The sequence below is a fragment of the Zosterops lateralis genome, assembly GCF_965231275.1.
Source record: "Zosterops lateralis genome assembly, chromosome: 10".
NCBI lineage: Eukaryota > Metazoa > Chordata > Aves > Passeriformes > Zosteropidae > Zosterops > Zosterops lateralis.
Genome location: NC_139770.1, coordinates 12,583,806 through 12,604,789, shown reverse-complemented (window position 1 = coordinate 12,604,789; position 20,984 = coordinate 12,583,806). Strand labels below are relative to the sequence as shown.

The following is a 20,984-nucleotide window of genomic DNA, read 5'->3' as shown; positions in this document are numbered from 1 at the left end:
TGAGACAGTGTTAACTATTTTAATATTCCCAAGAATATTTTCTACTTCATCATGTTTCTCTCTTGCTTTTGACAGAAGGAAACTTTGGTAAATAATCAGTACTTACTGCACACATGATGCCTGAAGATATATTAAATTATTTTTAGAACCTGATAGATGTGGGTTACCCTATAGCAGCACCTTCAGTAGAGAGAAGTTCCTGGCTGATGCTGGTGTAGACTCCCAGCAGTCTGTTTGGTACAGTAAAGTGTAGAGTTTGTTGATGGTATTTGATTAATGAGAAATAACTCCCAAGATTTTGGCTTGAATAAAACTGCTGTGGTGCTGACACCTTAGAGGGCAGCCTGACACTTCCATCTTGTTAAGCAAAAATAAAATCTATTAACTCCGACATCCACTTCTAAAATGTGATCTACAAGTTATCCTACATTCTAAATTGTTGATCTCATTCAGTTAAAGTTTCTTTTAGAAAAGCACCAAAACCTGCACTCTTTTTGCCTGGACTGAAAATTTTTCTTTAGCAGATTTAATTTCTCTACTAGGAAAAAAAAACTTTCAAAACTTCAAACTAGGTTTTAAAGATGGCACAGATTTGTGTTACAATTTGTGTGTTCACTTATATCCAACTGATGAGATTAGAGCTTGTTTACTAGAGTAACTCATGAAATATTTAGCTGTAGAGCAAATGAAGCATTGCATTAATGAAGTTAATTGCACTTCCTAGGACTCTTATTAGGGGTTTGCTCCATTGCTCGTTGTCTTGGGGCAAAACTGCTTTTTTTCCCCTTTACCACTCCCTTTATCACTTAGGCACTGCTTTTCATGTCGTTCTGTGTTATGTTCAAAAAAGCACATGAAAAAAAGACATGAGTTTATTTCCTTTTCAAGTCTGCTTTTTTTTTAAGTTTCTTGTATGAATGTTAGCAATAACCTGCCTTATATTTGGGGCATACTTACTAGTAAAGATGATACCTTTTCTGTAGCAGTGACTAAAAACACTGCTGTTTATAAATTGAAAAAATCAAGGATGACAGGAGATCCTGTTGCATTTTAAATTAAACATATCTGCACAACATTTGAAAAGACTGTTAAAAGGTAGAATCTCATCTGTCTAGACACACTAACCTTTCTAACAAATACTATATTTTCTGTTTTGGATCTAACATTTTTTGTATATATTAATTTTTCTTAACCATCTTTGTGCACTTCTTTCTATGAATGGCTTGTGGTGGTCGAATAAATACATGGGACCCTCTTGTTACTAATAGTAGTAAACCGTAGTTTGAAGTTCAGCAGCCTGTAGAGAATAACAAGATCTGTTGCAACACAATATTTTGTTAACTGTTACCATTCAAACTACCTGGTAGTGCAGGAAAAAGTAATGTGTGGTAAAGGTGGGGTATTGGAGATAAATGATGCTGTGGTAAACACAGGTTTGCATTATAAGCCTGAACAAAACAAGCTGTAAATTTCATTGAATTGTTTTTTACATTCCCTTCATTTTTGTCAGTGAAAATTAAACTGATAATTGTTTAGCCTTTATTTTGTGCATCCCAGAAGAGCTAGAAAGGCATGGTTATGTCTACTCGGTTTTTTTCATTCAGTAGTCTGATAAAACATCATTGTTAAGGGATAATTTTTTTTCAAAATGTGAGTGATTTTTTCCATTCTCTGAGATGTATCCTGTGTGAACAGTGAGTTTGACACGGAAAGATACAGTTCAGAGGAGTTTTTAAGCATTATGCTATCTTTTGGATTTTACAGGATGCCTTCATTAAATCTTTTATTTGTTATTTTCCTTCAAAGCTGAGCCTTAAGTTAGGATCCTGCTTAAAAGGTTTTCACTGGGTTTGGGTTTTTTTAGTTTTTATATGCAGTGATTTTATTTCAGGATCAAAAATTTTAAGACTGCCCAATGTAGAAAGATGTTAAACCTGCATGGGATAGCAACACCAAAGTATTTTTAGTGCCTTAGTAAGTTAGTTTTACTCCCCAAAATATTTCAAGATTAGTTTACATGGGTTTAAGTATTTTTGTTATTCAAACTATCTGAATTTGTGTTATCAAACAACTACTTAAAATTGTGACTTGCTGCTAAAATACAGAAGGAAATGTTCTTTGAAATGAAAGTGTTTTGTGTGATAGCTTAACTAATGTTGTCATAACATGAATGTGTTTGTTTAGGACTCAAATTATTCGAACCTTGCTTCCTATTCTGTTTTGTCTCTGCTTTCCCTTTTTTTGTTATTCTCATGAAATATTTGCCAAAACTGACTGCAGCATTACTGTCTTGAATTCTTTTATGCAGTCTCTTTGTAGACTATATTTTAGCACATCTCAGTCAAATAAGCACTGCAAAATCAGTTATGTATTCTCTGGATGTCTCTTCATTTGAATAGGCGCTGGTTCTCGATACAAAATAACCAACTTGTGTACCAGAAGAAATTTAAGGTAGGAATTGAAAACTGGCTTGGGATAGTTTGGGGTTTGGGTGATGATTTTCCTGATTGATTGGGGAAACAGCTGATGTGGCATCCTGTGTCATCTTCAACAACCTACTGCTTTTTTCTGAGTTAGTGTCTTTCTTTGTAAAATGGGACTAATAGCTACACTGACAGATTCTGAGATTCCTGTGCACTGATTGCAAGCGCATACCTTATTTGCTGTGGATTTTGTAACCTAGTTAGGGCTTTGAAAGTTGTTGGTCCCAAAAGGCTTGTGCTCACTTGCTGGCAGTCAAATATTCCGTGCTGTTCTCTGAGCAGTCGTGTTTAACTCTTTCAGGACTTGCTCCCTCCAGTTACTTATTGGTTCACACATCCAATTCAGCAATTGGGGGAAAAAAGGCACAAAAGCTTCTGTTACAAAGCAGTCATGGCTGCTGTGTGCATGTATTTAGTGTTGAAAATGCACAGTGGTTCAGCAGTCAGTATCTGCCTTGTTGCTGGTGAGAAGTGCACTTTTATGTTAAAGCAGCAAGTCAATGTCTGCCCCAAGCCATAGAAGCCTTTTCAGTCAAGTTTTGGGCCCCTGCTCCTTTGTTTGCTGTTCTAGGATCTTCTTTTGCACCAAGGAGATGTAGCCGTTCTTCAGGTTGGAGAAAAAATAGAGACTGTATGGAGATGGTGGGGGAAAGAGGAAAGAGCTTGTGGCAATTAATTCCTCTTCACTGCAAACAGACTGGGATCAGAGGCTGTTCCTGGTTATCTGATGCTGTCAAATCAAGGGGCTGCATTTCTGTGGTGGGAAAGGAAACACACAGCTGAGTTTGTGTGAGCCTGTTGAGTCGGGCGTTTTGTGTTTGTGAATTCTTGTTGCTCTTTTTTTTAACTGCACCTTCAAAATGCTGATAGCTCAGGATGGAATTCTAATGAATTTAATCAAATTTTCAAAACCACTGCATTCACCTTCTGGGGTGTTTTTTATTTGGCACTTAAAGTACTGCTGATTTAGGTATAACTTTTCTGATTTAATTGTGAGTCAATTGCATTTCTTACAATATCCTTGTAGTTCGAATACTGTTGTTTAAATTTAAGGTGTTGATTATTCAGTACATTGGATTGTAGGTAAAAAGAAATTCACCAAAGTCTGGAAAATTAAAATTTCATTGAATATAACTTAAACATTAAAATTTATCTAAATATATCACATATAAACCTAAGTATCTCCAGATCCACTAAGTTCAAATTTTATTTTCATGGGGAAAAAAAATTAGTGTAACCAGGCAAATAGAATTCAATGATTAATAATTCAGGATGGAATTATTATCTTATTATCAACTATATTATTTTTTCTGTGACTTTCTTGTTAACTGTTGTCTCTTAGGATAATCCCACAGTAGTTGTTGAAGACTTGCGGCTCTGCACAGTTAAACACTGTGAAGACATAGAAAGACGTTTCTGTTTTGAGGTGGTTTCTCCAACAAAGTAAGGAAAAGTGATGGAGTATGTTTATTTAAAAATAAAAATCATTACATGTAGTTGTTTTAAAATGAAAGATTAATATTACTCTTGGGATAGATCAAAACAGGAAAAGCATCTGAAAAATTCTGTTCTCTGAAATTTTGGCTGAAAGTACGTGATGCTGTGAGAAGTGTCCCTGGTATTTAGTTTACTTTTGGCATTAAAATAAACATGCATTCTTGTGCTTTTTGCATTAATGGCTTGTGGTGCAGAGCTCTGCTGGGGCTTAGTAGTAGCTGATACTATCAGCTGCTTAGTAATGTAGAAAATAGGTCTCAGTTTCTCCACATTTCTGATTGGTGCAATGAGAGAGAAGCACATAAATAAGCTGTTGTCTCACTGATGTTAAATTATACTTCAGAATGCACTAAATGAAACTACCAAATAAAATTATTTTTCAGCTCCAGCAGTGCATTGGCTGTACTTGGGGAATTCTGGCATCCTGCTATAGCAAGGGCAGGACATGAATTCCTTATTAGTGATTTTGAGATAGGACCATATTTAAGTTTTTGAGATGAGGTCAACTTGCTTTTAAGTTTGGAGGTTATCTCACTCTCCACTCCTTTCTCTTCTGAGTAGATTGCTGTCCATCCTGATGTTTGTATCCCCAGTTGTGGTTCACTGTAACATGCATTTTGCTTTTCCTTGCCTGTGTCTTTTCAACCCATAATTGTTGGAACAGTTTTATACTTCATGATATGTTTCTTTTACTGCAGATGAGAAAAGTAGTTCATTTTTTGTCAGAGCTTTAAAATTACTCTCTCTTGAGGTCAATGAATGAAATTGTGTTTTTGAGGATTGATACCTGTGTCTTGTGTCACAGGGGTAAAATGTGTTTGAGGATATAAAAAAAAATCTGGAATAAGAAAAGGAATAGGAAGCTAAGCCATTGTCAGTGTTTTTGGAAGAATCATTTCTGTATCTCTTAGCATTACATGCTAAATTGTTACGTGCAAATAATTTTGAAATAAGGGGGTTGCAGCTCCCAAAGTCTCAGCTACTTTGTTATCTTAAAATAAATATGTTTATTAGATGATGCCTACTAAACAATATACTTGTGATAGCAAGAAACTTGCTTCATATAAACAGACCCCTGAGCAATGTTGGATGTCAGCTGCTTGGGCACTTTCTCTGAGTCCTTTATGATTTGTCACAGGAGCTGCATGCTTCAGGCTGACTCGGAAAAGCTGCGGCAGGCGTGGATTAAGGCTGTTCAGACCAGTATTGCCACAGCATATAGAGAGAAAGGGGATGAATCTGAGGTGAGTTTAACAATCCACCAAACAACAACCCCACCCTTAGGTCCTGAGAATTTTAAATATATAAAACCTCTTTTAATGAGAGGGAAGGAAAAAATAATTCTTTGTCTTCCAGTAGAAATGTAATAAAATTTTGAAGGCTGTGAATTTTATCTAATCTGTCTTTCACTTCATCATGTTAATATTACTATGGCCTATATGTTTTTTGAGATTTTTCTGTAGTGTGATTAAAAATCATGGGATATTCTTATATATCTTCTAAAAACTAATTTTTTTTTTCAGTTCTGTGGCTTTCCTTGGCCTTGGCAGAAGAGACTTTTCCTGGTTTTAGTGCACAGTCACTATTTCTGAGACTTTAATTTCTCTAGTTTAGCATGTGTTTGTGAATTGGTTTGTATCTTTTCTCTTTTAGAAACAGGAAAAGAAATCATCCCCTTCTACTGGGAGCCTAGAATCTGGGAGTGAGACAAAGGAGAAGTTGTTGAAAGGAGAGAGTGCTCTGCAGCGAGTCCAGTGTATTCCTGGTAATGCTGCCTGCTGTGACTGTGGTTTGGCAGATCCTCGTTGGGCCAGTATCAACCTGGGAATCACATTGTGCATCGAGTGCTCTGGGATACACAGGTTGGGGAACTCCTCACAACTGCATTTGATTTCTGCATTGGCTTAATTAGGAAGGGTGGTGGTTGCCTTTTCAAAGGTATATTGAAAGAAAATTAGAGACTCTTGTTTGTAAATAGAATTAAGGTAACTGCTTTATTTGCATAAATTAATGGTAATCTGTCTGAGCTAAGATAAAACATGTAGTTACAGGTTAGTGTTTTTTTCATGTTGTTTAGGAGCTTGGGAGTCCACTTTTCAAAAGTAAGATCTTTAACGTTGGATTCATGGGAACCTGAACTACTAAAGGTATAGTATTTTTCAAACAGGTTTCTATTTGGTACTTAGATTGTTGTTCTAAAGCCTCTGCATCAGAAAGTTGAATACAGGAAATACATTTGTACCCAGTGTGTGTCTTGCAGTTTTGAGCAGAAAATGTTTATAGTTGTGTGTTGGTTTATTTTAATTGACACTTTCTTATACTCAATTTGTGCTACAAACTTGCAATTCAGAACAACTTACAACACCTTCAGTTTCCCGAGTGAACTCTGACTAGCAAGTTTCTTCTGATACTTTCAACATCTAAAAAGGCAAATCTGTTTACAAAGCAATAACGTCTTTCAGTGGGCTGAAAATTTTGGAAGTGATATATCAGCCTAAAGCATGATCATACTCGAATATCAGCTCTTACAAGTGGGATGCTTCTGGCCTATAGAGAATACTCATGCAACTGTTGTTGTATGCTATTTGTGTGCCAAATTTCTAGCTTGAACCATGGTTGTAAAAATTATGTGACACTGAAGTCCTGAAGTAGGAACTTATGTGTTGATCCATGTGTGCATCTGTATAACTTGTGTAAAGCATTTGCTTCCAGCTATGAAGTTCTGGCACTTAGGAATTGCTTCTCTATTCTGAACAATCAAAAGACAATGTGCTTTGTGGTTAAATAATTTTTTTATCAATATGTTCACGCTGAGAAAACAACTAACCAACCCTCAATGCCCACTTCAAACAAAATAGTCATGTAAACACCAGAACTAAGTATTCTACCTGGTATTAGAAATAAGAAGTCTGTTCATTGCAATCTATAGGGTTAAATTCTGCTTAAGTAGGCTTTTGTCTTTGTTCTTTTTCTATAGTTGAATCAGATTATGGTTTGGCAAAAATGTCCATTGGGTAAGGTGGAATACAATTGATAGAATTGTCTCTTGCTGATGGGGTAAGAACAGCTTGTGGCAAAGCTGGTAGAAAAAAGCATCTTTGTTAATGAGGCCTACAGGTACCATTCTGGTGGTTGTTTTCTCAGGCACTTTAAAAGTGACTTTTTTTTTTTTTTGTTATCTTACTCAGAATTTAGTGTCTCTATTCACTCATTGTTTCATTAATATCATACAAACCCGTGCTTATTTCTATAAGTGTACTTTTACCAGTGAAAACACTAAGTTGTAAAATAGAGACTGAGTGAGATTAAGAACTGAATAGGTAAAGTTTTTTGCAACTATATTTGAATTTATTTATTTTGCTTTATAGCTTATGTGTGAATTGGGAAATGATGTTATAAATAGAATATATGAAGCGAAGTTGGAAAAAGTGGGAGTAAAGAAGCCACAATCTGGAAGTCAAAGGTAGTATTTTACCAGCAGTACCTGTTGCTTCCTTTTATTGTTGCTTCCTTCAGCCTCCACCTGTAAAAGATGCTACCACTTAATTGTGTTACACTCCTTTAGTGTCCTCATTTCCCTGTATCACCAGTATGTCTTGCTCTCTCCCTTTTCTCACTCTCTCTCTTTCTTGGGTCTTCCTTCTGTTGGTCCCTTTCTGCTTCTCCTGTTCATTTGTTCTTTTGTGATCTCACTCCCTCCTTTTGATGGCAGCTCTAGAGCATCACTGTGGACATGTGGATTTTGTTTCCTCTCTGCTGGGAACTGGCTCAGCCAGCTGTACTGGTGTGTGAGTGCTCCTGGAAGGAGCCTGTGCCTGTTCCTTTTGTTTACAGTGGCTTTGTTCTTCCATTTGACTTTTGTTCCCTGATCCTCACAATGTTCTCATCTTCCTACCTACACTGTACATGTGCCCTTCTGCTTTACAGCAGCCTTCAAATCATTGTACTGCTGTCTTCTATTTCTCTGATGCTAATCTGTGTTTGAAAGTGTATTCCCAATGCTTTGTGCTGCTGTAGAGGATGTCTCTTAAAACTTCTTTTTTACTACCTTTCCAATTCTGTGCTGCTTGCTGCCCAGCAGTTTTATAGTATAGAAACTGCATTTTGTGAAGTGTTGGGAATTTGGAGACAGTGATGATAATATAAACAAGGTAGGAGATTTGTTAGATATTCCTTCTAGTGGTAATTGCTTTTTAGCAGTTTCAATGCAATACTTATAGCCCCTTTTATCAGTTTGGCACTGATAGACAACTGCTGTTGTGTCTTAAGCTGATAACCTCAGGCTACAAGGAAAAATACTTTAGTATGTGATATGGAACTGATGGCTGTGCCTACCTAAGGCTTGTTACTGTTTTCTTGTCTAATCTTAATGTTCCCATAACAAATGTCACAATTTATATTTATATAAGAAACTAAATATATGTTTATTAATAGATTATTAACAAGGTAAACATGTATGAAGGTTTAATACAGGTAACACAGAGTAACTAATGCTTATTTCTTCCACATACCACTTTCCAAAGTCTCTGTCTGAAAGTAAATACATGTTTGTGCACTTAACAAAATTACTTTCTTCTGAGCCTTATGCAAAATTTCATCAAGAATCCAGAAAGTGACAGTGTGCTTTGCATCTTCCTGAAAATGTGCTATAAGTGTGTCTTATATACAATGCCAATTTTGGTTACTGACTTTAGTACAAAATAAGCATTCTTTTAATACATGAAAATACTAAAATATTAGCTTACTAACTCCAGGGATTTTGTATATGACAGGCAGGAGAAGGAGGCATACATCAGAGCAAAATATGTGGAAAGAAAGTTTGTAGAGAAGCAAGCTGCATCAGTACCTCTGCCTGAGCCTGGAACAAAAGTTTTGCCTCCAAGTCAGGAAGAGAAAAGGCACAGTGGCCCTGAAAAATCCCTTTTGGCAGGGGAACAAGGGGCAGCATCCCAAAAAGGTATTTACACACTTCTCTCCTTAGCTACATTACCCATCTTCTTTTTAAGGTAACATTTTTATAATAATTGACTTCTGCCTCGTGCAGAGAATTTGGAATCTGTTTATTAATGTGTTGTAGCCTAGTGTAGAGCGTAGGGGAGAAAAGACTTCTTCAGAGATGTGCATTTTTACATGGGGAAAGATTTGGAATGGGGATGCTTATAATTCAGAATCATATTAACCACCTTCTCTCCTCCGTGTTTTCGTCCTTCTTGATTTTTCCAATAACGTTCTTTCCTGCCCCGTCCCCTCCTTACTGCCTGCTTTGTGCTTTGCTAACCTGCATGTCCCAGCGGTTGCTGTAAGTAGCGACGAGGCGAGGCGGGAGTCTCTGTTCTGTCCTGATGAACTTGATTCACTCTTCTCCTACTTTGATACCTCTTCAAAACTCCGTAGTAGTAAGTACTACAGCTGTGGCGTGTTCAGTATTTGCACTAGTGATCCATTGTGTGTTGTGGCCATCTCCCTGCTTCAATCTGTTGTCTCCAGGCTGCTGCATTGCTTATTATTCTCATGAAATAATTTAAGCTTTTTTACTTATCCTGATTTTTTTTTTTTAATTTCTAGTTATCTTTGACATTTATTATTATTGTGGTTACAAAATGTGACTTCATCGTTTTCTATGGATACATTAAGAATATTGAACAAGAACAAGCCATTTTTTTTAAATTGTGTTCAGGACCAAGTATAAGAGCTTGCATTATTATCATGGTATCTGTGAGGAGCAGGTAGCTTCAGCTCTGCATAGTAATTGCAGTTTCTCCCCAACACAGTCCGAAGCAGTGACAGTGGGATCCAGCCAAGCACTGATGACAGCAGAGAACACCTTGCCTCTACCATATCAGCCAACAGTTTGTATGAAGCAGGTGTGTTAGGCTTTGCACTTTAAGATGAAAATTTAATCACTTGGCAGCATTTGTTTTTGTAAAAAAGATTAATGCTTGGTAATATAATTCATGTCTGCTATCCTGGTTGAAATGCTTTTAGCAAGGGTAAAATTTGCCTGAGTGATCTTTCCTTTAGGCTTGCTACCAAAAATGACATTTAATCCTTCTGAATGGTTAAAAGAACTATGTTTTTTTTCCAGCCAAGTGAGACTGATCCCAAAACACTGATTTTTTTGCAGATAGAGAAATGCTGCATTTCGAGAAAGACAAGTCTCCACAGAAGGGCATGATCTTTTAATAAATAAATAAATCCACAGAGCTAGAATTCCTCTTGAGTCGCAAATAATAGGCTTTTATGTGTTATTTGTGCATTCTTGCTTAATTTTTCCATTTCTTATTTATGTGGAATTGACCAAGTCTTTAAATATCATTCTCTTAACTCAGAAGTTCTGTACGTTGATGAATTAAGTTATTTGCTCATTATAGCATGCTGTTCTGACAGATATATTGAGTATGGCTTCTCAAAATTTCCAAAACATTTATTTATAAAGCAGACTTATTCTTCTACATCAAAGTACTCTTTTGAAGTATGTTGTAAATCCAGTAGTTCACAAGTGTTATTGCAGGCAGGCAGCATGTGGCGTGGATCTTTTTTGATTATGCTGTAGAAATATTTATGATGCTGTAACTCACAAAAGCTTTTAGGTAACAACATCTTTATGTCCCAGACTTCACTCCATATAACCGTTACTGAGATGAAGAGAAAGATTATGCTTTAGTCCAAAAGATAATAGCCACAGGAAGTAATTGTTAAAAGACAGTGGTATCTATTAACAAAAATTAGGTCAGAACAGTATTAGCCTCAGGTGTTGCAGATAAAGATATATTTGTATGAATACATCTCTGCAGAAGATGTGTTTTATTCCTATCTTGCAGTTTACAGTAAAACACATTCCAAGCCTTAAACAATTTCTTAGAAATTGCATGGAATATGTGGATTGAAGTATATACACATGTGCCAGTAATGTGGAGAGAATGTTTTCTGTGCACTAATAGTTCTGGGAAGGGATTGTGCCTGAATGCTGGAGCTAAAGGCATTTGTGCATTCACCTGGCAGAATGGGGCAACAATATATAGCATTCTGCAAAAGCTGAGCTACTTACTGCCAGATAAATGATGTTTTGATCAGAATTCCAAGAGGTACCTTGTAAAAGCAGAGATTAGGTAAGCAATTTTTTTTTCTTTTTAGAAGGAGACAAGCAAGAGTCTCCAGTGTTCTGTGACTCCAAGCAGCCTAGTCCAGGATTGCGGTTGTATCAAGCTGCCTTTGAGAAAAACCTTCCTCACATGGCAGAAGCCTTGGCTCATGGAGCTGAAGTAAACTGGGTCAACGTGGATGAAAACAAAGCAACACCACTCATTCAAGCAGTGCGAGGGGTATGTGATACACAGCAGTGGTGATGGGGGAGGAGAGCAAGGGAAATAATGATATTTCTGTGTCACTGTTCCTTTTGAGCTGCTTGCTTCCCTAATGAATGATAATGTGATGCTGAAGTTGTGTTTACAGTATTTTTTCAGAGTTGTTTCTGAAATATTCTTTTTCTGTTAATTCTTTGTTTGGAATTCTATGTCCTAGTAGTGTTTAAAATTGATATGGAAGCAGCTCCCTTTTGTTTCCTTTGCCAGGTGGCTCAGTGGTGAGAAGGCAGAAGAGGTTTGTTTTGATTCTAGAGATCTGGTGCTGAGATTTTTCTTTGTTTTGATTCCATAGGGTTCATTGGTTACTTGTGAATTTTTGCTGCAGAATGGTGCCAATGTGAACATCCGAGACATGAAAGGAAGGGGGCCCCTGCACCATGCCACAGTTCTAGGACACACTGGGTAACTCACTGCTCCACAATTTGTACATGGCCATTCTTTTGTAGTTGTTCATGTGAAGTTTCTTCATTGCCCCAGATATTCTGACATTTTAATATTATTTCAAGTGATAGAAGTTTTTCTAAAGTTCTGGTTGTGAGAGAGGAAATAATATTCTGATTTAGCAGTCTCATCCACTAGCAAAACACACGTTTTCTAATGTGGATTAAATAAATGGTTTGCTTACTACTCTGTTAACTTGTTCTAGATGAACTGCACAAGTTTGATATATATATGAGACTTTTGGTGATTTAAGCTAAATATATTGTATCTAGCTTGACTTTATTAGCTTTTCTTCTTTATTGTCAAAAATATTCTTCAATGTTTTTTTTCTAAACAGGCAAGTGTGCTTATTTCTAAAACGAGGAGCAAACCAGCATGCCACGGATGAAGATGGGAAAGATCCATTAAGTATAGCAGTGGAAGCTGCAAATGCAGATATTGTAACACTGTAAGTTGTACATTCTGTTTGTGACTAGATAACTTAGATTTTGCTATTCTGTTTCAAGTTAAAAATACAAGAAATGTCAAAATTCCTTTACATAGAAACACGGGGGAACAAAAGAAAAATCAAAATACTCTATCCGTAGCTGAGCTCTTTGATGAGATTCAGGAGAGCATTGTAGGTCTTGCATTGTAGCTTTTGTGCTTTAAAGATGACATTGTTCCTTTTGTTTTCTGAATGGCAGGTTGCGTTTAGCGAGGATGAATGAAGAAATGCGAGAATCAGAAGGACTCTATGGGCAGCCAGGTCAATACTCTACTAATAACCACACTGAAATGCAGTATAAGAAGTGTATACAGGAATTTATCAGTTTACAATTAGACTCCTAGTGTCTGAGGAAAAATTTAAGATTGCTTCATACAATACTGTTTTTTATTAACCAACACATTCTAAAGCTTCATTGAAATTCAGTGGTGTGACTTTGTCAGAGTACTTAGAGAACTTAAAAGGAGACTGTTTAAAGAACATTATTATAGCAGTGTGTTACCACAGCCATGACCACCCTATTTTGCTGGTAGTTCTCCTCAATTTTCTCCTATTGCTGTTCCATTGACATTTGTGTAATGTTAGGATTTACCTGACATTATTTAGTAGCAGCTTTCTGACTCAGCTTGCTCAGAGACAGTTGAAAAGTTCATCTTATTCCAAGACACCATTCTCCTTCTTGTAGAATGGTCTGCTTTTTCTTTTTTTTTAAGAAAAAAATGCTTGCACACCAATGTAAAATATGTACATCATATATTTCAAACTGACTCCAGACAGGAAAGTATTATTTCCTTAAATTTTATTTTTAAATATTTTTATTTGGTAAGATATTAATAAGAAACAAAAAGTCATTCTTAAGTATGTATTTTTGTATGCATAGTTTCTTTCTGTTTGTTTAAAAAACAAATAGAAGCTGGCAGATACTTGAGCCAACCCCAGCAGGAAAGTAACAAATCATATTCAATGCATACGTGCAACTTTATTCTCAGGCACTCATTCCTAATTTTCACCATGTTCTGATGTGATATTTGCTTCCATAGGAAGGTAACTCAATGTAATGCAAATACCAATAATGAAGGCACACTTGATTGTGAAGTTAGCTCAAAACACCCTGCTATTCCTGGCAGAAGTGAAAGGTGAACCTTATTTTTCAGGTTGAGTGCTGAGTTCTCTCAGTTCACTCCTATAAAGCTCCTTTTATGTTTTCCATTGATTCATGAGGATTAGACAGGGGGGATGTTACCAGATTGGAGCAGTAGAATCTAGAAACTGCAATTGATGCAATCTGATCCAGATCCTTTACAGGTGGTAAGGTGAGATTGACAGTGAAGAGTAGATTTGCCACAACAGGCAGAGCTTGCCCAGAATCATGGGGAGGCTTTCATTAGAATAACTTCTGAAATGAATGCCTAAGCTGTAGCACAGAGTCCCAGCCAGGAGAACTTAATGTATGTTTGGATAGCACAGCTCTGCCCCCTTCACTCTGTTACTTGTTGAAGTCTCTTTTAAAGTTGGAGTTAGTATTTGAGTGTTTTGAATGTTTGTGTCTGCTATAGAAGGGTTGTGTCAGTGTAAGCACAAAACCTGTCTGCTGTCATGAGATGTCACATCTTTCTGTGGTTTTGAGGGATGCAGGTCTTTTTCACTGCAAATACCTGTTAAATTATCTGCACTACCCTTACTTTAGAACTCCAGTGTTCCAAAATTATGATTCTAAAAGAGAATAAGAGTTTTCAAGACAATTGTATATTTGCTGGTAGCTATGTGAGGGTAAATATCATTATATGAGTTTGCTGTCATCAGAATGAAGCCAACTGCCTATTTCTCAGCTCTAGCAATGCAGCTGATAAACAAGTGCTCCTGTAGCTAATGGCATCAAAAGTTATAATTTAAATATATATGGCTGGTATGTGCTACTGAGAGAATGAATATATTACGCTGCAAGGTACAGTTGGTCTTCCAAAACATTTCTGGAATGGGAACTAGCTGAAACCAGCTTTAAAAGGTTATTTCTGGTGGTAGAAGCCATATGCACCGTAGTACTGTTTCTGTATAATACTTGAGTGCTCATCTCCTGGTGCTACAGTACGTCTTGCTAACTCTTTGATATTAGCATTGCTACTTTTTCTTCCTACCTTTTCTTGAATGTATGATGTGTGCCTTTTGAGTTACTCTGGTGTTAAATGGTAAAGCAGTGTTACAGTATTTTTGTACATAGAATCTGCACTTTAGGGAAAACATTGCTTGGAAAGGGAACTTCCGGAATTCAATTTTAAAGTAGAATTTTAAAATAATGATAAGGTTTACAGTATTAAGCATTTTAATGCAACATACAAACTAAAGGGGCACTTTATTTTAGTCTATTTTTGTATGTAATATTTTTGTTATGTAATAGAGATAAAGCCAGAGCCACAATGTATCTTGCAAAAATAGCTTTGTTTTCTTTCAAGTTAATTTGAAAGAACTAGGTGTGGCAACTTGAACTGCAGTTCTTGTTCACCAGTGAAACCCACTTCTGTATTAAAAGCATAATTGCTTTAATCACAGAAGCCTAATTCTGCTTTTGCCCTTCGTAGCTGTTCTTTTGGTGAATGTTACAGCTCCATTCTGTGCTGTTCTCCCAGAGCAAGCAGTTCTCACAAGCTGTTACAATAAAACCTGTCCTGTGCCTGCTTCATCTCTAGAACACAGAATCACTGAATGATTTGGGTTGGAAGGGACCTTAAAGATCATCTAGTTCCAACCCCCCTGCCATGGGCAGGGACACTATACTTGAAATTAAATCTGAAAACCAAAAGGGAATTTCTCTAGAACTGACTTTCCCTAGTAGAGCAGTATTGAATGTATTCATCTTTTAAAGTCTGGGAAGTATTGTGTTTACTGCCATGTTGAATATTTCTGGAAGGTCAGTTATTATTTGTGAAAGTGTTTTTAAAAGAATGGAGTCTCATCTCCAAAAGAATAATAGCTTTAACGTTGAAAACGTGCATTAAAAAATTGAAAAACAAAACAATGTAACTTTTCCCAGTAGTGCAAACTTTTAAGCACAAAAACATTCTTTTCTTCCACAATCATGTTAGGAAAAAAAAATCTTCATATTCAATGTTACGTGATGAGAGAGATTTTGGGTTGATTTCTTGTCATGCTATTAATCAAGCTGTCAGCAAGAAACAGTAGTGCTGGGATCTTGTGTCCTGTGTGGCCATCTGTGTTGGGAGGACTCTAAAATTTGGATGGCTGCATAGCTCCTGACCTGACCCAATGTTTCATGCATTTAATCCCTTTTAGATGAAAGATAAAAGGGTATGGTTACTGTTATAAAACAATTTGAACTCAAGGCCCAAAATGCTCCAACAGATGAAAAAAAGTGAAAATGAATGAAAAAATGTCCATTTTAAAGTGGTAAAAGAATGACTTGGCAATGACTCAAGAAGTAATCACTCCTGAATGTGCTTTCCTGTGTAGACAGGGAGGGGGAGGAACACATTTTGGAGCATGTTCTAGTAGAAGGGTTGTGTTTGAGCACAAAGGGTGAAGACTAAAAAAAAACAAAAAGATTTTTTAGGGGAAGTAGCATTGTGCTTATAGATCCAACTGAAAAATGTAATGAAAGATGTAGATGAAATGAATGTAAAAATTTTATTTTTGCTGAAGTAATAGACCAAAATAATTTATGGACAATAATTTATCTACTTAAAGTTTGCTTTTTTTAATATATATATTATTGCTTGCTGATTGTTTCTTTCATGGACAGTTCTGTTTGGCTGTAAGAATTCTGATCTCTGTTTCCAAGTAAATCTTTATTTATGCCATAATTCTATTTTTCTGTAGAGAATCTTGGTTAGTTCCTTGCAAAACCAAGGATTTTATTCTTTAGTGGCTAATAAATATTTTTTCTTTTTAAGTTGCTTTAAAGTACTTTAACTTTTCCTTTCTAACTCTGAACTTTCCTCTGTGTGGCTGCCTGTGAGGTACTATTTCAGGTATAGTTTTGGTTTTGTTTAACTTGCTTCTACAGAACATGCATGCAAGTAACCAGTCCCTCAGAGTTTACATCAGCATCACTCCATCTAGAAGCAGTCTTCATACATGAATAAGTGTTACACAGTAATTGATAGCACAGTAGGGCATTTGTGCAATGGTGGGTGATGTTGACTATTACAAATGTTTAAAACTGTTTCCTTTTTCTTTTCTACCTAGGAGATGAAATTTATCAGGACATTTTTCGTGACTTTTCTCAAATGGCATCAAATAATCCAGAGAAGTTAAACCGCTTCCAGCAGTCAGATTCCCAGAAGTCTTAAGTGTCAAGAAGGAAAAGAACCTGAAGCTTATAGTGCAAGTCTTTTTTTTACTTTAACAGAATGAATTGTACACATTTTGTTAGGTAGTTTGGATAAAATGACCACTCCAATGTAGCTTTAGATTGTGGTAGCTGGGGAAATGTATGAGTTGGTTTATGTTCTACAGTACACATACCTCAGCAGCTGAAGATGTTTCAAGCCCCTGAGTACCTCCAGCTCAGTGTGAGGCAGCCCCTGTCACACGCCCGGCGGGGCTGGCAGAGCGCGGCTCTCCCACTGCAGTGTGGTCACACACCTCGGCCACCCAGAGCCACCCACTGCCATCTGCCCCCCGCTGTCATAAGGAATAATGTGCCTCTGACAAGAAGGTCTGGGTTGCATTTTCTGGGACTGTTTGGAAGGGAAATTGGGTAATGACTTACTGAGTTGTCCTTCCATTTGTGGGACTGCAACTCAACAGATTCTCTTGTTCCCACACTGACTCTGGTTAGAGGTAGGCTGTTCATAACAGATGTGATAACTCCTGCTCTTTTGCAAGCTCTTTCACAGTGGAAGCTCTAGCACCAGGCTGGCCTTTATGCTGGTGACTGCAGGTCAGTCACAAAGGGATATATCCTGGGGACCAAATTCCTAAGAGTCCATTTTCCTCTTTTTTTCTTTTTCTTTTCCTCTTAAATTAAACTTTCAGTGCAGCAAGTATCCTTCTAAATGAGCATGTGGAACCTTTCGTGAAAAATAAACTTAATCCTTTTGGACATGATGTGGGGTTTGTTTCTAGTATTTTGACATGAAAACTTGAAATTTGAGACATGAAAGTAAATACTGAGCCAACAAAGTTTGTGTAGAATAGTTGTACAAAGGCTGTTTCTACTTTTTGCTGTTCTCACTAATAGCCCTAAGCTCAGTATACAAGTCTCATGTCTTGCAGCCACTCTAAATTTAGGGCAGCCAATCCTTTCTATCAGGAATCAGTAGCCCTTTCATAATTTGCAATGATGTGTATGTTTATGTGTTGTCTAAACTAAGGTGAGCACAAGAAAAACTAGAATTTCAGTGCACATATTTGTCAAGTAATGAATGAGCACAGTCTCCACCTGTGTTGTGAGGGCAGCAAGACAATTTGTTTTATTCAGTAGTAACCCCCACTCTGCCCTTGTGCATGTATAAATGGTGTCTCTAGATATATGCTTCTATATCATGTTATTTATACCTAGATAATAATCTTCCTAAACCAGCAGATGCAATTTTTTATCCTCTATTTGTCTGCTCTATGGAGACAACTTTAAGCAGAGTTTTTAGGTGACATAGTATCAAGTTTTCAGTAATCCTAATAGCTGTGGCATTATGTTAACCTGCTGTTTAAGTGTATTTAGGAATGAATTGGCTTTTCTCCATAGAAAGATTAGCAAAACTGGAATAAAACAAATTGAAATCTTTAAACTATGGTAAAGCTAAATGTTCTGGCATGTTCAGTTTTAAGAAGGTATTTCAAACATATATCATTTTGCATCAAATGTGTAATAATGTATCAGATCTGCATATTATTATTGCTACAAAATTAGTAGTGTTGTAGAATTGTCCAGTGGATTTTATTTCCAAGCAGACAAATCTTACAAGACAGTTCTTGCTTTGTATGTGGTCTAATTATGGTAGGAAAAGCAGATTCTGCCCATTTAAAGTGTGCATTTAGTCTGAATAATAAGAAACTTAAGGATATCACCTGTAAGCAGTATTTTTTAGTAAGCTGGTTTTTAAATAGCTGCCTATGAAATGATAATGTACTTCCTAAATTAGCAGTATTTACCAGCAAATGGGTGTTTTAGTAGATCTTAGAGAAAGTAAGATTCCTGGTGTACAGATGGGACAATGTAAGATATTACTGTATAATACACACCTTAGATATAGGTTTTTTTTAAATGTCAGTCTTTCCCAGCCTGGCTGGCAGGCAGTGTATAGTGTGATTGGCTGGAATGTAAAGCTGCCTAAAGCTTAGTGGCATAATTGCTATGTCAGTCCAGGCTGCTGGAAAAAAACGTCTGAGAGACTTATTTCAAATCTCCACTGGTGATTTCCTCCTTGACCACAAAATCTCTGCGACAAATTGTGCAGAATAACTTCTCTAGACTAAAAATTTGCTCCCCTGTAGCTCTACATGTCCATGTGTTGCATTCCTGACTCTCATCTGTCGAGGAATCAGTATCAGTCTGTCTGTGCTAAAGGGTGAATCACACCTGATTTGACTTCTCAGGATCATTGGAGTTGTAATGGCTTTGGAAGTAGGTGTGTCAGTTGTGATCCTCAGCCTTGTTCCCCTGTCCTTTCAGGTATGATGGGATGTCCAGTATAAACTGCACTCAGTTAAAGCCTTTTTCAGGTCAGGTGCAATGGTAACATTTCTGCTTATCAGCAGAAATGTATGTACCATTAAGTTTGATGGCTCAGTCTCACCAGGCTCTGGCAGGCCCCGTGTTCCAGGGCCTCTGGGACTCACAGGATTCAGCCCCCAGCAGTGTGATTATCACCACAGCTCTGAAGATCTGGATATCGAGTTTTGATTCATGTTAATATTTTGCTCAGTAACATTAGGAAACTTCCACTTCTGTTACAAACTGAGCCGAAGTGGAATAGTAGACAGTAAGGTTCTAGTGTAGATTAATATATTGTACTTTGTACCGGGCAATGAAAAGGTTAAATTCCAATTCATGTTTCTCTGTAGGTATGACATACAGTAGTGAGGGACAAAGCAGAAGATTTCTAACACATTTTAAAACCATCTTTCACATGGATTTTTAGTAATTTGCTATATTATGTAGCCCATTGAAGGATAGTATACTATCTTTCCTATATATAGGTAATGTGTTACAAAAGTCTTCTGGAACAACAAATGTTGGGGAACTCAACTTACATTCTAATGCATCTTTATTTCAGAGGTGCAATTTAAGTCCATTGCATGTTGATTAAAATAGTGTCTGTGGTGGCTCATTAGTGATATCAATTGTTTTGACTGTTCATGAAGGTATCATGTTTTATGTTAGTGTCAGTACAGTGCATATAAACTTAAATTTCTGAATTATCATACTGAATTATGCCACTACCTGTGTTAGTTGAAATTTGTTCTATGAATTTGGGTGAAGGTGGTAGATGGTCCAGGTATTTCTTTGCTTTCACAAACAGCCCACATTGCAATCTGATGGATGAGTGTTCCAGGTGCTCATTAGTACATTGTGGACTTCAGCCTCTCTGCCCATTAGGACCTGATCCAGGAAGTTGTTGAAATCAGTGCCAGTCTTTCCACTGATTTTGGAGATATTGGATTGTACCATTTGTGGCTTTTAATGTTAGAGTGCTAAGAGATCCTGTATCAATATTGCATTTTTCACTCTGTGGGGTTTTATATTTGACTTGTTTGCATACTGAGCTGAAATAGTTTTAGAAAATGCAACCAGACCTTCCAACTGTCAGAAAATACCTGTACAAGAGGAAGTTTCTCCTGTTTTGCATTATGACATCAGTACACATGTCGTCCAAATTACTAGGTCTCCTGGATAGAGCATAAACTAAAAAGGTGAGAACTAGAACAAGCAGAGGGTTGACATCATGTTTCCAGGACTTCAGTGCTCCTCTGCAGCCATCTGTTTTAAATTGTGGATGTTACCTCTGCTGCTTCATCTTGAGAATCTCAAATAACACAGTGACTATGAAATGACCCTGTGATGAAAATGCAAATAATAATATGTAAGTACAAAGGACATGATATTTTCACAGTGTCAAAAGGACTGAGCTGATTATTCTGATTCTTCAATACACAAAGTATTTTGAGAATCAATGTTTCAGGCTACAATCTGCCCCATTCATTATGGACACTTTTTCCCAAGTTAGAGTTTATGACTTGTGCAGTCTGACAGCCAACATGCCTCGCTCCTGTGCTACACAAAGGCACGATGTTCAAACAGGGACGACTCTGGAAAGGCACTACTGGGGAAAAGGATGAGTGTACCACTTTGGTATATACCCTTTCATATACTTGCTTTATCTTTCTGCATACAGTATTTTCTTGTTTCTCTTCCCATGGAAGGAGATGATAGAGGAGGAAAAATTCCACTCACTTTTCTGTTAGCCTAAGTTTTCCACGTTTTGACAGAAATCGCCAAGAAATCATCGTTTCCTCAAGAAGACCGAAATCATGAACTTTTTTTTTTTTTTTTTTTTTTCTCCGCGCGTTCCTCTGTACTCGGTGTTTTTTAAAGCATTCCAGCAGTAAAATGTACAAAACCCTTCCCCTCCTTAAGCTGTAACTGTACAGACTGTATCCCCCGCGCTCCCTGGCGTTATGTACGGCTGTAGCCTTTGTATGCAAACCTGGCGTGCAGTTTGTGTGGCGTGTCGCTGTGCGGGGGCGGCCCCTCCC

At 37.0% G+C, this 20,984-nt stretch overlaps 1 protein-coding gene across 2 annotated transcripts in view; it reads left to right on the top strand.

Moving 5' to 3' along the window:
- The window catches only part of ACAP2 (ArfGAP with coiled-coil, ankyrin repeat and PH domains 2), a 63,898-nt gene extending 43,034 nt beyond the window's left edge, over positions 1-20,864 (top strand). For both annotated transcript variants that reach the window (XM_083868301.1, XM_083868302.1), the window contains exons 11-23: positions 2,400-2,451; positions 3,826-3,926; positions 5,119-5,224; positions 5,634-5,842; positions 6,058-6,127; positions 7,349-7,443; positions 8,753-8,937; positions 9,752-9,844; positions 11,115-11,302; positions 11,637-11,746; positions 12,123-12,233; positions 12,472-12,533; positions 16,473-20,864. In XM_083868301.1, coding sequence (XP_083724427.1) covers positions 2,400-2,451; positions 3,826-3,926; positions 5,119-5,224; positions 5,634-5,842; positions 6,058-6,127; positions 7,349-7,443; positions 8,753-8,937; positions 9,752-9,844; positions 11,115-11,302; positions 11,637-11,746; positions 12,123-12,233; positions 12,472-12,533; positions 16,473-16,576 — 1,486 coding nt within the window. In that variant the 3' untranslated portion in view covers positions 16,577-20,864. The remainder of the gene's footprint in view (positions 1-2,399; positions 2,452-3,825; positions 3,927-5,118; positions 5,225-5,633; positions 5,843-6,057; positions 6,128-7,348; positions 7,444-8,752; positions 8,938-9,751; positions 9,845-11,114; positions 11,303-11,636; positions 11,747-12,122; positions 12,234-12,471; positions 12,534-16,472) is intronic.
- The last annotated feature ends 120 nt before the right edge of the window (positions 20,865-20,984 follow it).